The sequence below is a fragment of the Helianthus annuus genome, chromosome 11, assembly GCF_002127325.2.
Source record: "Helianthus annuus cultivar XRQ/B chromosome 11, HanXRQr2.0-SUNRISE, whole genome shotgun sequence".
NCBI classification, from domain to species: Eukaryota; Viridiplantae; Streptophyta; class Magnoliopsida; order Asterales; family Asteraceae; genus Helianthus; species Helianthus annuus.
Window position 1 is genome coordinate 4060015 of NC_035443.2, and position 15038 is coordinate 4075052.

The following is a 15038-nucleotide window of genomic DNA, read 5'->3' on the forward strand; positions in this document are numbered from 1 at the left end:
GAAAGATTCATGGTAAAACAGTGGGTGAGCACCAAACAACTCATCAAATACCACCATCATATACAATCTGTATCATCTAAATGCCACCATCCAAATAAACTTACATCTCCATTATTCAAACTTTCAGTTTCTTAAACACGCAAATACCTAAAGTTGGCATCAAAGGCCTCGAAGAAATTAGTACTACACGTCTACACCACCAACAAACCACCGTCACCACAGCACAACCACCGAACCATGTCCACCATCACCACATCACCACCATCCAATCAATGGAACTGATAATCTTTAGTGTTTTTGTTTCAAATCAATGGAACATATAATTTTTATTATGGTATCAGTGATGAAAAATTTCTCCTCTCTCCTGTAGTACAAAACCACCATCTCTATATCTTAAAACCGGAAGTGTTCATAGTATTGGTTGAGAATCCCCATCTCTATATCTCTTTCGGTTCATCCTCGCCACCGCCGACTTGATCCCTTCCCCGTGGTTGTCGCCGCTTTCTAGCAGCACCCATTTTTCTCACCATCACAAATCCGGATGTGGGGGCGGTGTATTACCTTTTAGAAATAACAAACATCAACAAAAAGATGGGTTCAAAAGAATCAGGATTGTATCACCGGTAGCCGGGAGCAGGATTCGACAGAACAGACACAACAGCAATCAAATTTAATGGTTTATGATGGCGTCAGTTTTGAAGGCCGAAATTGAAACCACAGAGGGCATTATCAAACAGTCTCGTATGTGATAACCGTCACTTTGCAAAATTAAGAATAGGTTACTCAATTCATCATCCGGTATTTATAACTTTGGGGATTTTGGTGAAGGGTTGCGTTGCAAACTTTGGTGAAGGGGTGCTTATAAAAAAATGACCTGACACTTCAGTTTCCGTGTGTAGTATGTTGTAATGGTGTGTCGGTTAGTTTGTGTCGGTTAATTTCCGTGTGTAGTATGTTGGAACAGTGGTAACCCTTTGATAAACCATTGTGTCTTAAGTTGGTTTTTGTATGGATAGAAAATATTAACTTTAAATTTCTTATTTTTAACAGCTTTTTATTTTTCTTAATGAATTATATGTATAAATTAGATTTTTTATTATATTTGTATAATAGTATTAATGTAATAATTGTTAATGCCTATTATTAAACTAACCCTAAACAAGCCTAAAACGTGTCTAATACATCTAAAAATGGTATTTTTATACCATGTGCCTCGTATAAAAAACCCTCGCTTTTTAAGCGCCTTGCGCCTAGGCTCCGGGCGAGACATATGCGCCTTAAGTGCGCATTGCTCCTTTGACAACATAGTTATTACCATGACAAATAATCATTTGATTATTATCAAGGGTTCGGTTATGTATATATTTAATATATTTTATATAGTATGTAGTATGTCCAACATGTTTATCATGGAATTTCATAGAAGTCATGCATGGAGGTGGGAGGATAACCGTCCTTTAACCTCTTTCGTAAGATTCACCAATGCACAAGTTGTCACAAGGACAACTCGGATGGTCATGAATGAAGTGGAAGGAAACGTACATACTTCTCAAGGGGAAATCATCAAGTGAGGTGGTGGATTGAAAGTAGGATAGCCAAGGCTTCCAAGTAATCACACTCATACCAAAGCATAAGTCTTGTTACAAGAGCAAGCTTGGATGGTTCCAACGCTTCCGGGTTAAAAACCCTTACAAAACAGAAAGTTTGGAGACAATTAACACCTCCGAATTTGTGTGAAACAACCTTGGTTAGGGTCACTAATCATGGACTTGATTAATGGCATGACAACACAAGTTTGTTTGAGGAAAACACAAGTTTGAAGAAAGTTTATAAAGATTTCTTCCAAAATAGAAAGTTTGGACCTCAAAATGGTGATCTTCCACCTTGGTTTTCCATGGAAAACCTGTGGAAACACTCCTAGAGGTGTTCCAAGCTTTGTAAAGGAAGAAGTAGTGAAGAAAATGGAAGAGAAGTGAGTATGAACTCACTTATGTAACTTTTATGAATCTGCCTTGAATCTGATTTTCAGCTATTTTAGAGTGTTTTGAGAGTGAGATTAGTGTTTGTAAAGTGGTAAAAGAGTGGGGAAGAGGTTGGTTTTATAGTTGAGCTTTAGGGTTTTGAGTTAAGTGTAATTAAGAGGTAGTTGCAACCAAAAGAAACACACAAGTGACCAATCCATGAGCTGCGAACAACATTCTACGGATCAGACTCTCTAGCGGGGTGCTACAGGGGAGAGGTGGGACGGTCACGGGGCGCGAGAAGCTCAGGTCGTGTAACTTTGTTGATTTTTGACAATTTTAGTCCCTTATGTTTCATGTATGTGATGTTGTAAGATGTAAAGTGCATTATAATGTGATTTTAAGTATATAAACCTATCATTAAGCATAATATAAGTATGTGAATCACGAACAAGTATCATGAATGTTCAATGGTGTATAAACATGAATGAAAAGCGTATAAGTTGTGTATGTATGACATGTATTTGCAAGTTTAACACACGTTCCCAAGAATCACGAATATGGTATCAATGTTCAATGAATTAAAACGTATAAGCATGCACGAATAAGTAATGTATAATTTGTATGAAATAATGAATTTTATTACTATTAAAGTCTCGGATTTTACAACGGTACAATGAAAGACGATTACAAGGAATACAAGCTTCCAAAAATAGAAATACAAAACAAGCTTTCTAATTAAGGAAAGTTACAAAAAAGCGGAGCGTTACATTTTATCTTTAATATGAGCACCATATTGCTATACTTATAAGAAAAAAATTATGTGTTAATCGAATGTTTTAGTCTATTGTGTTTTGTATATATTCATACAATGGTGTTTTAATTGTATTGTGATTCAAGGCGTGATGTTTTAAACATTTAGAAACATTGTATTATGATTCAAGTCATAGTGTTTTAACATCTGAAATCTGGAAATATTTTATTGTGATTCAATTCATGGTGTTTTAACATCTGGAATGATTGTATTGCTATTGAAGTCATGGTGTTTTAACATCTAGAATAGCAATACAATCATCCCCAAATGGTGCTAAAACACCATGGTTTGAATAGCAATGCAATCATTCCAGATGTTAAAATACCATGACTGTATTACGATTCAAGTCGTGGTGTTTTTGGAATCTATATGGTGTTTTATACCTGCAAAATAACAAAAAAACATTCCAAATGTTAAAACACCATGATCGGTTATTTATACGTAAAAAAAGAATTATCTCCTAAAATTACTCCTACAACTGTATTACGATTCAAGTCGTGGTGTTTTTGGAATCTATATGGTGTTTTATACCTGCAAAATAACAAAAAAAACATTCCAAATGTTAAAACACCATGATCGGTTATTTATACGTAAAAAAAGAATTATCTCCTAAAATTACTCCTACAGCGGTTACAATCTATTTTATAATTAAATTGGTTTTTGAAGTTAATTACCTTATTACCCTAAACCCATAAAATTAAATAACGCCATGTGTGGTCTCCATAATATTTCTCACAAACTTCATCATTTTTACAGGAACCAGAACACACACACACACACACACACACACACACACATATATATATATATATATATAGAGTAGGGTTCCTGCGGAAAGTGTGTTTTTCCTAGAAAGTCTAGGAAGCAATAAGAGCGCGACATGTGGCATTGAAGGATTTTAACTAAAAGGGCAATTGTGTAATTTGAATATTATTTTAATTATGGATTATTTTATTAGAATAACTAACTAACCACAAAATTATGGAAACTAAATATTCCATTTAAATCAAATTGACAGTTTCAATTTAAATCATACAAGACGCTGTGTTTCTTGACAATGTGTTTTAACAGCAAGCAGATTTCTTGACGTGGTGTTTTAACAGCAAGCAGATTTCTTGACGTTGTGTTTTAACAGCAAGCAGATTGCTGGAGGATTCTTGACACAGTGTTTTAACAGCAAGCAGATTGCTGGAGGATTCTTGACACTGTGTTTTAACAGCAAGCTGATTTCTTGACATTGTGTTTTAACAGCAAGCAGATTTCCTTGACACTGTGTTTTAACAGCAAGCAGATTTCTTGACGCTGTGTTTTAACAGCAAGTAGATTGCTAGAGGATTCTTAACACTGTGTTTTAACAGCAAGCAGATTGCTGGAGGATTCTTGACACTGTGTTTTAACAGCAAGCTGATTTCTTGACATTGTGTTTTAACAGCAAGCAGATTTCCTTGACACTGTGTTTTAACAGCAAGCAGATTTCTTGACGCTGTGTTTTAACAGCAAGCAGATTGCTGGAGGATTCTTGACACTATGTTTTAACAGCAAGCAGATTGCTGGAGGATTCTTGACACTGTGTTTTAACAGCAAGCATATTTCTTGACATTGTGTTTTAACAGCAAGCAGATTGCTGGACACACTGTCACTGTCTTCGTCTTCAACACAACCCAGTGTCTTCGTCTTCAACACACTATCATCATCAACATTAAAATGGTAAAACACATAAACCTTAAAACACACTGCCATCATCAACATATTCAAATGTCATTTTAAAACACAATTACATCTGTAGGTACTGCCATCAGGTAACCCCAATTACATCTAGAGCCCACTCTAAGATGTCAAGCATTGAGGTCCATTGACTAAAAATAAGAACCCGATTCAATGATAGATAAAAAAATTTGAAACAAGTATGAAAAACAACAACCGATAGGGAAACATCACCGGCCGACCAACGATTCCGACTACTGTTTGATCGGCTTATACCTCGAAGGAACCGATATATGACCAATCGGAGAAGAATATTTGTAGGAAATATGGCTGGTTCTTCTTTGGTTGCGGTTAGGGGGAGAGAGAGAGAGAGAGAGAGAGAGAGAGAGAGAAAGAGGGGAAATCCCATGATTTTAGGGATTGGTTATTGTTATGGCAGTTTCTTGATTGATTTAAAACACTTCCAATTCCCAAAATATCCTCACTATATTAAAAGTCTCTAATTATATAACTCAGATATTACGAAAATGCCATCCATTTGATCTAAGCCATTAAAAACACCAATCGGAGGGCCCAGATCGCTTCCTAGACTTTCTAGGAAAAACACACTTTCCGCAGAACTCCTACTCTCTCTCTCTCTCTCTCTCTCTCTCTCTCTATATATATATATATATATATATATATATATATATATATATGCTAAATAGGGTCTAATTAAACTAAGACTCTCTAAAACCTAGACTACACAACTAGCAAATGTACCGGTCAATGTAGTAAAGCTTAAGTAAGTCCGAGTATCGAACCCACAAGACTCTACTAATTATGAATATTAGACTCGATTACTACTAACTAAAATGACTCAACTAATTTGTTTTTTTTTTTTTTTGGGGGGGGGGGTTCTAACAAACTACTGAACTTAACTTAATTACTCACTAAAACTAACAAAGACACGAACTAAGATGTTCCAATTACCAAAATATCCTCACTATATTAAAAGTCTCTAATTATATAACTCAGATATTACGAAAATGCCATTAAAAACACCAATCGGAGGGCCCAGATCGCTTCCTAGACTTTCTAGGAAAAACACACTTTCCGCAGAACTCCTACTCTCTCTCTCTCTCTCTCTCTCTATATATATATATATATATATATATATATATATATATATATGCTAAATAGGGTCTAATTAAACTAAGACTCTCTAAAACCTAGACTACACAACTAGCAAATGTACCGGTCAATGTAGTAAAGCTTAAGTAAGTCCGAGTATCGAACCCACAAGACTCTACTAATTACGAATATTAGACTCGATTACTACTAACTAAAATGACTCAACTAATTTGTTTTTTTTTTTTTGGGGGGGGGGGGGGGTTTCTAACAAACTACTGAACTTAACTTAATTACTCACTAAAACTAACAAAGACACGAACTAAGACTAAGGTCTGGATCAGATGATGAGAAAACACTACCTAGTTCAGAATCCTACACATGCATGACACGTTCTATCAATTTAGAACTATTGTGGAAACCGGGATCATAAAATACTAAACTTAAAGGATAACCTAAAGGATCCTCGACTGTAAACGCCTAAAATCTTACTTAAAACATAATAAATTCAAGCATGACAACGAAACGGGTCAAAACTTAAAACTTATAATATTGACCACAAAATTTCAAAAAAAAAAAACAAACAAAACAAAACATGAACCATACTAACGACGTAAATAAAGTTTACATCCTAGTTTTAAGATAACCATGATGATCTTTGTACAACAAAAGTTTTCGGAAATTTTTAAAATTAACATTCACCCACTAGACATGACATAAAAGTTTTCTACAAAAGTTTTTGACCCATTTAGTCGAGCATTATCGCGAAAGCATTTGAGACGGTGTGTTTGTTCCGAGCTTGTCATCTATCTAAGTAGACGATTTACCTATCATCAAAAACATGGCCATTAGTTACATAACTATGTAAGGATGCTAGAAGTTCAAAAGTGTAATCTTTAAATATATCATAGACATTCTATATTTATCACTCGAATTTCATAAACTCCTTAAAACGAATATACCTTATAACTCCTATCTTTTTCATACTTACGAATGCCATTCATTAGTTCTTTTTCATACTTACGAATGCCCATCTAAAACACGCTTAGTTATAACACTTTAAACCAATCGTTCATTCGATGTTCTTACTCAATTAACTGATTCATTGGGTCATAAACTATAAAGGTCAAGATTGCTAGATATACATAATCTGTCAAATTACGATGCGAAAAGCACATCTACGTAATGAGCTACTTATAGCTAACGGAATGAACTTACATCGATAACTTGCACCTTGTAACCTCTTGTCGCTGGATCCTTCTTCTTTCACACCTACACTTAGCAAATTTCACACTTCGCTTTTTATACTTGAACATTCAAACACGAGTCTTTCATCGAAGGATCATTCATTATCTTGTACATTCATTTTAAATGAATAATTTCTAGCAATAAACTATCATAAACATTTGATGATTTATCTTTCAAGCAATTTCATCAAACACTTAGTGTGCGTACCACTAGCAAGGCATAATGTACAAGTATCCTATGCATATTCTCACTAGTTCATATCATGAATCATCAACCAACTAAACTCACACAATCTTTCATTCTATATCAAAATTCATCCAACAAATGTTCCACTAATTTGCACCTACATGATTATCATTCTTCTTCATACTACTATTATAAGTGGGTTTCACTTTGATTCATTAATATAATCAAAATTCAAGCATAATTCATCTTCCACATAATGATCCTATTCAATGTTCATACTAAATTTTTCAATTTCATAGATTAATCATAACCCTCTTATGAAAGTTCACCGAATCATAAAATTCAACTTACCTCTTGATAGACTAGTTTAGATGATCGATTTTAAGAGTTCGTGCAGTGGATTTGGCCATGATTTCCCTTCTAATTTCCTGATTTTGTGAAGATAAGGGCTTTCCCCTTTCTTTCTCTTGCTCCAGGCGACACCCACACACATACTGATTTTGTGAAGATAAGGGCTTTCCCCTTCCTTCTTTCCTATTTGGTCCCTCAAGTATGAACTCTTATTTTAAAAGGACTAAAACCTATCCTTTAAGTTAAAGTTTTAGGTGTTTTTTGTTTTTTCAGAGGTAAAAGGTCTGCAATCTGCGGACCACATCTGCAGGCATCTGCAGGAGAAGACGTGGACCAAATGTCTACAGTCTGCAAGGAGAAGAGGGTTTGTTTTTTTTTCTACAAAAACCACTTCACACACACAACACACAACATACACACACACACAACAGTTCTCTCTCTCCTATGCAAACAGAAGATTCTGACGACCAGGGCCGTTCTCCGGCGCCGATCGACCTCCGGCAGACATTCCCCTCTTCACCTTATAAACCTACCTAACCTTGTAAAACCCCAGCACCCTCACCTCCGTTCCTCAACATTAAACGGCAGGCCACCACCGGAAGGTGGTAGCGTACGGCGGCACAACAGCAAGAGACAAAGTGAGAGGAGAGAGAAAGGACGGCAGTGGAGGCGATGGCGGTGGCTGTTAGTTACCGCGGGCCACAGTGGCGGCGGTGACACCATTCAGCGGTGAGCTGCGGCGGCGGCAGACGGGAGCGTCGACGTCTGCAGCGGCGACGATGGTGATTAATCTGGCACGAACTGCATTAGTGGTGTTTAACTGATAATTATGGCCAACTATTTGGTTGTTTGCGAAATGAAAATGCACACTTGATTGTCGATTAGTTGAATTGTTGAAATGGGGTTTTGTATATGGCTTGACTGTAAAAGTTTAATCAGGAATGGGTTGTGTAAAGTGATTAAAAACAGATGGAGGTTGTGTCGGGGGTGGAGGTGGAGGTGGTGGCGGAGGTGGAGGTGGAGGTGGAGGTGGAGCTAGGGTTTTGGAGCAGATGGATGTTTTGAAGAGGGAGAGAGGGAGAAGAGGTTGGCAGAGGTTTGAATACATGGGGAAGGATCTACTTGGGGAAGAGGTGAGGCAGAGGTAAAAGCTCTGCAGATCTTCAAGAAAACAAACAAACTGCGGGACCCTTATGTCTGCGCGCATCTGCGCGACGCAGACATAAGTGCTCAGAAGAGCTTTTGCCCAAAAAACAAACATCACCTTAGTTTACATCCTAACTAGGTTCAACCTCCTAGTTAGTACTTGTAGTATACATATCAATACGCTAATAATATATATAAATGTATATAATTAAATTTTGGGGTGTTTCATCGACCCTTCTCGAGAAGAAACATGCGGGAACCTAAAAGTTGTTACACTACCGATTTAGAGGATTCCCTCATGGGCTTTCCTACTGTAATAAGAAAGTGCCCTCTAGACAATCTCCCTCACAGCGCGAAAGTCATAGGTAACTATGAATTCTTGATTAGACTCGATAAGCAAATAGTGAAGGGAAACTAAGGGGATCTTCTCACAAATTATCTAACCCTGGCAATCTAACACTAAAGACAAGCCAACAACCTCTTACTTCACAACTATCAAGATTGGTAGAATACCTAATCCTATTCAAGACTCAATCACAGTTCCTACGGAAAACATGCACACTTAACTGTAAACTAATTGCTAACACACAGTCCACGACCTAACTTGAATTTATACATGAACGACATCCATAAAAACGCAAGTGAAACATGTGATAAATTTTGAATGAAGTTAAATACGCATATACATCTAATCCTTAAAACCAAAGTTCTTTACTTTATATATTAAATCCACAAATTATCCATAATCCGATAAAACAAAGTATTAAAACATGGTAATCATCAACCTAGGCAGCGTACAATGTTAGGTCCAGCATAGTTGTCTTAAAAACAAGGATAATAAGCAAAACATGTTCACAAGACATGGTTTGTAACGATGAAACGAAGAAACAAAGAATCCAGATGATAAAAAAGTCTTCGATCCCATGCTCTAAAGCTTCCACCTTTAGCTCTTGATCTCCCAAAACCACCTTAGAGCAGTTCTTAATTCATCCTTGATCCTCGCCAGCCGATTATGATTGATAATTAGGTTATAAACTTAAAACCCCAAACCCAAACTCGTTTTCTGCGAATTCAAGCCCGTCGTACGTCGTGACGGGCATTGCTTCCCCTCTCGCGCGACACTAGAGGGTGTTTGACTAATTCGTTGACTTGCTCCGATCGTGTGACGCAAGGAGTCTTCCCATTCCTGTCCCGTAACGTGACAGGGTATATTTCTCCGATTTTTATTCTCATGATCCACTCGGTCATGTACAATCCATCTGAAGGCATGGTTTTCTTCATATTTTCTCGTTTTAGCTTCCTTTTACCTCTGGAGCCCTGCAAAACATCAATGACTTAGTAGTATACAAAAACCTAACAAAAATGACACTAAACAACTCGATAATTATACAAAGTGTACATTGATAAGAGATGTATTTTACATTACATCATTTATATAGGATCAAGATTAAGAGAAAACCCCCTTGAGTTGTCAGAACTTAGAGAACTCCGACTTCCCGTGCGAGTTTTCCACCATTTTTTGCACACACGTAGATTAGAATGTTACAAAACAGTTGTAAACAAATTTTAGGTGGCGTTTTCAGCCTTTTTTACAATGCTTTGAAAAGCTGTAGACATTAGCGTTTACACCCATTGTAAGGGATTTTTACGGGTGATGTAAATCAACAAATTTTTTTTTTTAAAAAACCTTTTATAAGGCCGAGTTCTCTAAGTTCTCACAACTCGTAGGAGTTATCATTTTACATAACCCTATATATAATGCATTTTAGATGGGAAAAATTGTAATTCATAGTATATGTTATGACAAATTTAACACAAAGCACTAGTTCAACTACCAATTTAATGGATTGAAGTTTAAGAAGTTGCACTATTAATTAATTATCTATTTTATTATTATTATTATTATTATTATTATTATTATTATTATTATTATTATTAACATTAACGACTAATTTCTTTTAATCTCAGTAGTCTGTAGGACATGAACCCAAGATCCCCCCCTACTCAACCTATGTGTTTTAAAGGCTTTGCAATTGCCAATGGACCACCACCCTATTAGTTCTATTATTATTATTATTATTATTATTATTATTATTATTATTATTATTATTATTATTATTATTATTATTATTATTATTGTTGTTGTTGTTATTATTATATCTATAAAATATTAAAATACAACTCTTTTGGACAAAAAGGTAGATTCAACGCTATATTAAGAAGATATTAAGACAATATTAAGACGCGAGATATTAAGACGATATGATATCCCATTTTAACAAGAACCTCCACGTGTAGGGTGAAAATATCATTACACAAATACAAAATATGATTTTGTTTTATGAATTTGTAGCCTTGACACTTGTGGATAAGATCGCCCCGCTTGCGGCATGTGCATATAACGTATATATGTATGGGTGCACGGGGGCAAAAGTGAAAGTGTACTAATTTTAACGTCATTTTATTAATTTCGTGAAAATAACGTTAAAAGAAGAGGATGGTTAATCATGCATCATGTGGTGGCATTGATAGCCGAAAGACAAGGGCGTACATGCACTAATCGGCCTTTGTCTTAATTGCTTAGTGTTATGTGCCTATGTCCAAGGCTTGATGCAAAACTACTATCGAGCCAAGCAACCTCTCTATTTCTACGGGGTAGAGGTAAGGTTGTCTACATCTTACCCTCCTTAGACTATACCTTAGCTTTGCTGTTGGTGTGATTTAGTGAGTATGATGATGACACTTGTGGATAAAATTGGCATCTCGGGTTATATTTGTCATTAACACCCTTCCACAACTTCTATAAATACCTACTTGTTTCTTACCATTTGTAAAAAAATTATTTGTGTTCACAACTCTTTCTTATTCTCATCACTTGTAAATTAATGGAAAAAATGTTTGTGTCGATGCCGTTAACTGATCCGGTGAATCAACTGCATTTACCACCGGGATTCCGATTTAACCCGACTGACGAGGAGCTTATGGTTTGGTATCTATATCCGAAAGTCGCCGATGACAATTTTCGACATCTGATGATCACAGATGTTGACTTGTATAAGTTTAATCCGTGGGAATTACCGAGTAAATGTTTTGACTATGCATTACAGTTGTATTTGTTGCATTTTAATTACATTTTTGATGTGATTGGTTGATTAATGGCAGGTAAGGCGATGTTTGGAGAGAAAGAATGGTACTTTTTTAGCCCGAGAGATCGAAAGTACCCGAATGGGACTAAACCGAATCGAGTCGTCGGGTCGGGTTACTGGAAGGCCAGCGGAACTGATAAGGTGATCATGTCGGGGAACCAGAAGCTTGGAATGAAGAAGGTGTTGGTGTTCTACGTCGGTAAAGCTCCAAAAGGGTCCAAAACCAACTGGATCATGCATGAGTATAGGTTATCCGAGTCTTCAACAAAGGATAACACTGGCTCTAGGGTAGGATCGACCTTTTCGTGTCCTAGAGCGAGCGTACTTTTTATATAAATATTTTCTATAAAAATATTTATTTCTTAGGATGGTGACATGATGACACACATTTATTGTTCATCATTTATTATTCTTTTTATAGTCAAGCTGCCACTCACTTTTTATGTTTTTTTTTCAGTTGGATGATTGGGTGCTTTGTCGGATCTACAAGAAGAATTCAAGCATTGAGACTATGATTTTTGGTAGTCCTAGCACCGAGCAGATGAAGTATGTTAAGTTGCAGGGGTCACCAAGCGATGAAGTTCAAACCGGAATCCGAACTCAGATGATGGAGAACTCTGATTATCTAATTTCATCAAGTTTTTTCAATGCAACAGATTCTTTTGCTATCTAGTACCCGCCTTAACAGGGCAGCTCGGGTTATAGACCGTGAACATGAAACCGAAAAAGGAATGTTAAATAAATATAGGGGGTTAAATATAAATAGGCGTGTCTTTGGGGGTAGGATATAAATGTTAAGAGTTTGGTGGGATATATATATATATATATATGTGTGTGGTACAATCGTTTTTTTCTGTTTATATATATATATATAATTATAAATGTGTTTTCAGTTTATAATCTTGACGAAATTAAGACCCAATGTGAAACGAATATAAATTACCTTTAAAATATGATTAAAGCCAACCCAATAACATTAAAATCTAATTAAAGGCAATGAAGGCTAGTTCTCCCAGAACCTAGGTCAATAGTTCGAGCCTGAGCCACCCCGGGTTTTGTCCACCGTACGTTACACCAGAGAGATTCTCTCTTGTGGCGGCGCAAGCCCCTGCCTCTGGCAGTGGATGGTGTGGTTTCCCGGGGAACGACATTAGCCAAACTCTAATGCCAGCGTGAGCCCGGTTAAAACAACATAGTCCGGCCAGAGTGGGGTTAGGGCCCTCTGTTTAGGAAGGTATAAGATCTTTCTCACAAGAAGTTAAATATTCTCACCGTTCAAAAAAAATCCAACCCATAACATAATAATATATAGAGAATATAATAACAGAGAGTAGGAGTTGGGTAGAAAGCCTTATTTTCCTAGAAAGTCTAGGAAGCAATCAGAACGTGACATGTGGCATTGAAGGATTTAATTAAAAGGGCAATTGTGTAATTTCACATTTTATTTTAATTTTGGAATTTATATCTCATTAACTAACTATGCACGATTTTATGGTAACTAATTCTCCATGATTTGCGAATTACTACCAGATGTAAATATCAATCAAATTCTCATTCGTTCCTTTCACAATCTTGATCAACTTTATTCGTAAATCATTTTTTACGTGAGAGATAGTTATGGTTTCAAACACAATTCTTGATTGCAGATATGGCAAATACACTTCTTTTTCTGTTTACTATTATCTGGTCTGTATCGATTTTTAATTATGTCTGGAAACCACCAGAATGTTCTTGACGTTGTGTTTTAACAGCAAGCAGATTCATACAGTTGTGTTTTAGCATTCAGATTCATACAGTTGTGTTTTAACAGCAAGCAGATTCATACAGTTGCGTTTTAACATTCAGATTCATACAGTTGTGTTTTAACAACAAGCAGATTCATACAGTTGTGTTTTAGCATTCAGATTCATACAGTTGTGTTTTAACAACAAGCATATTCATACAGTTATGTTTTAATAGCAAGCAGATTCATATAGTTGTGTTTTAGCATTCAGATTCATACAGTTGTGTTTTAACAGCAAGCAGATTCATCCAGTTGTGTTTTAGCATTCAGATTCATACAGTTGTGTTTTAACAGCAAGCAGATTCATACGCTGTGTTTTACCATCCATGCTGGTAATGCTAGAGGATTTCTTGACACTGTGTTTTAACAGCAAGCAGATTAGCAAGCAGATTAATACAATGTGTTTTCTTGATGTGTTTCTTCATGAAGGATAGAAGGAAGAGAGAGAGAGAGAGAGAGAGAAAAAATCGCAAGAAACGTGGGGTGGTTATGGAATGACAATTATTTCCATATTGAAAACAAGCTAAATGACGTATCTACCCCTGATTAATTAAATAATCCTATTTTTAAGAAACACATATTATCAAAATGTCACCAAGATGATCTCAACCATTAAACACACCCATTGGATGGCCCAGATCATTTCCTAGACTTTCTAGGAAAAACACACTTTCCGTAGGATCCCCACTCTAATAACAGATATATATATATATATATATATACATATATATATATATATACAGGATTAGGTTCAAACGTGAACAAAATCCCAAGAGTGAACTGCGTGAACTGATCTGGGCCCTTGATTTTTATGATCTTGAGATTAAAGTGAGTGGCATGATGGTAATTATTTGGTTAATTTTTTCCATTTAATTAAATACAAAAAGGGTATATGTGTAATTTCAATCTTAAATTGATTGCATAAATCTCTCACAAATCAAGTAATTAATTATCCTCTTAAATTGATTGCATAAATCTCTCACAAATCAAATCAAGGATTAGGAAATATGTAACTTAATTCAATTATTAAAATAATTATTTGTTTAAATGCGATGTACACATGTGTATTTTGATTTTGCCATCTTTTTAATGCGATGTACACATGTGTATATCGTCTGCTTTTGTGATATCTCAGAATTTTTTTTGTATTGAATGTTGATGTACACCTGTGAATTACTGTACACATATGTACGATGCTGAGTACACATGTGTACTGTTCTATTTATATCCAAGTACACATGTGTATACCGTTGAAATATAAAGGTTACGTGGATCTTAAAAATCAAAATTTGAATTCTGTTGATGAAATCTGAAATAAAAATTAAAATTGAAATCTGGTGATTTGTTGTTTGTTTTGATAATTATCTTATTAATAAATAAACATAATGTGGATAATGAATTTAAATTAGGAAAGATGTAACTTAATTCAATTATTAAAATAATGATTTAAATCTAATTTTTTATATAATTACAATCCTACTCTTAACAACTAAAAAGGAAATCAAGGGTCCATATTTGTTCACGCAGTTCACTCTTGGGAGGTTGTTCACGCTGGAACCCTACCCTATATATATATATATATATATATA

At 35.6% G+C, this 15038-nt stretch overlaps 1 protein-coding gene and 1 long non-coding RNA gene across 2 annotated transcripts; one reads left to right on the forward strand and one right to left on the reverse strand.

Annotated features, from left to right (window-relative positions):
- Positions 1-6261: 6261 nt before the first annotated feature.
- LOC110891637 lies at positions 6262-7525 on the reverse strand. Its single transcript, XR_002565440.1, has 2 exons — positions 7375-7525; positions 6262-6416 (listed from the first exon to the last, which is right to left on the reverse strand). It is a non-coding gene; the product is annotated as an uncharacterized LOC110891637 (long non-coding RNA).
- Positions 7526-11405: 3880 nt separating this feature from the next.
- On the forward strand, positions 11406-12339 carry LOC110887573 (NAC domain-containing protein JA2). The gene is made up of 3 exons (XM_022135152.1): positions 11406-11601; positions 11683-11954; positions 12124-12339. The coding sequence occupies exons 1-3, from the start codon at positions 11406-11408 to the stop codon at positions 12337-12339; spliced, it is 684 nt and encodes a 227-aa protein (XP_021990844.1).
- The last annotated feature ends 2699 nt before the right edge of the window (positions 12340-15038 follow it).

What these genes read in the sequence shown, in the direction of transcription:
- LOC110887573 (XM_022135152.1), top strand. Translation starts at nt 11,406, where the DNA reads ATGGAAAAAATGTTTGTGTCGATGCCGTTAACTGATCCGGTGAATCAA. An exon ending in TAATCCGTGGGAATTACCGA is followed by an intron (nt 11,602 to 11,682) that starts GTAAATGTTTTG and finishes GATTAATGGCAG; the next exon opens with GTAAGGCGATGTTTGGAGAG. An exon ending in AGGATAACACTGGCTCTAGG is followed by an intron (nt 11,955 to 12,123) that starts GTAGGATCGACC and finishes TTTTTTTTTCAG; the next exon opens with TTGGATGATTGGGTGCTTTG.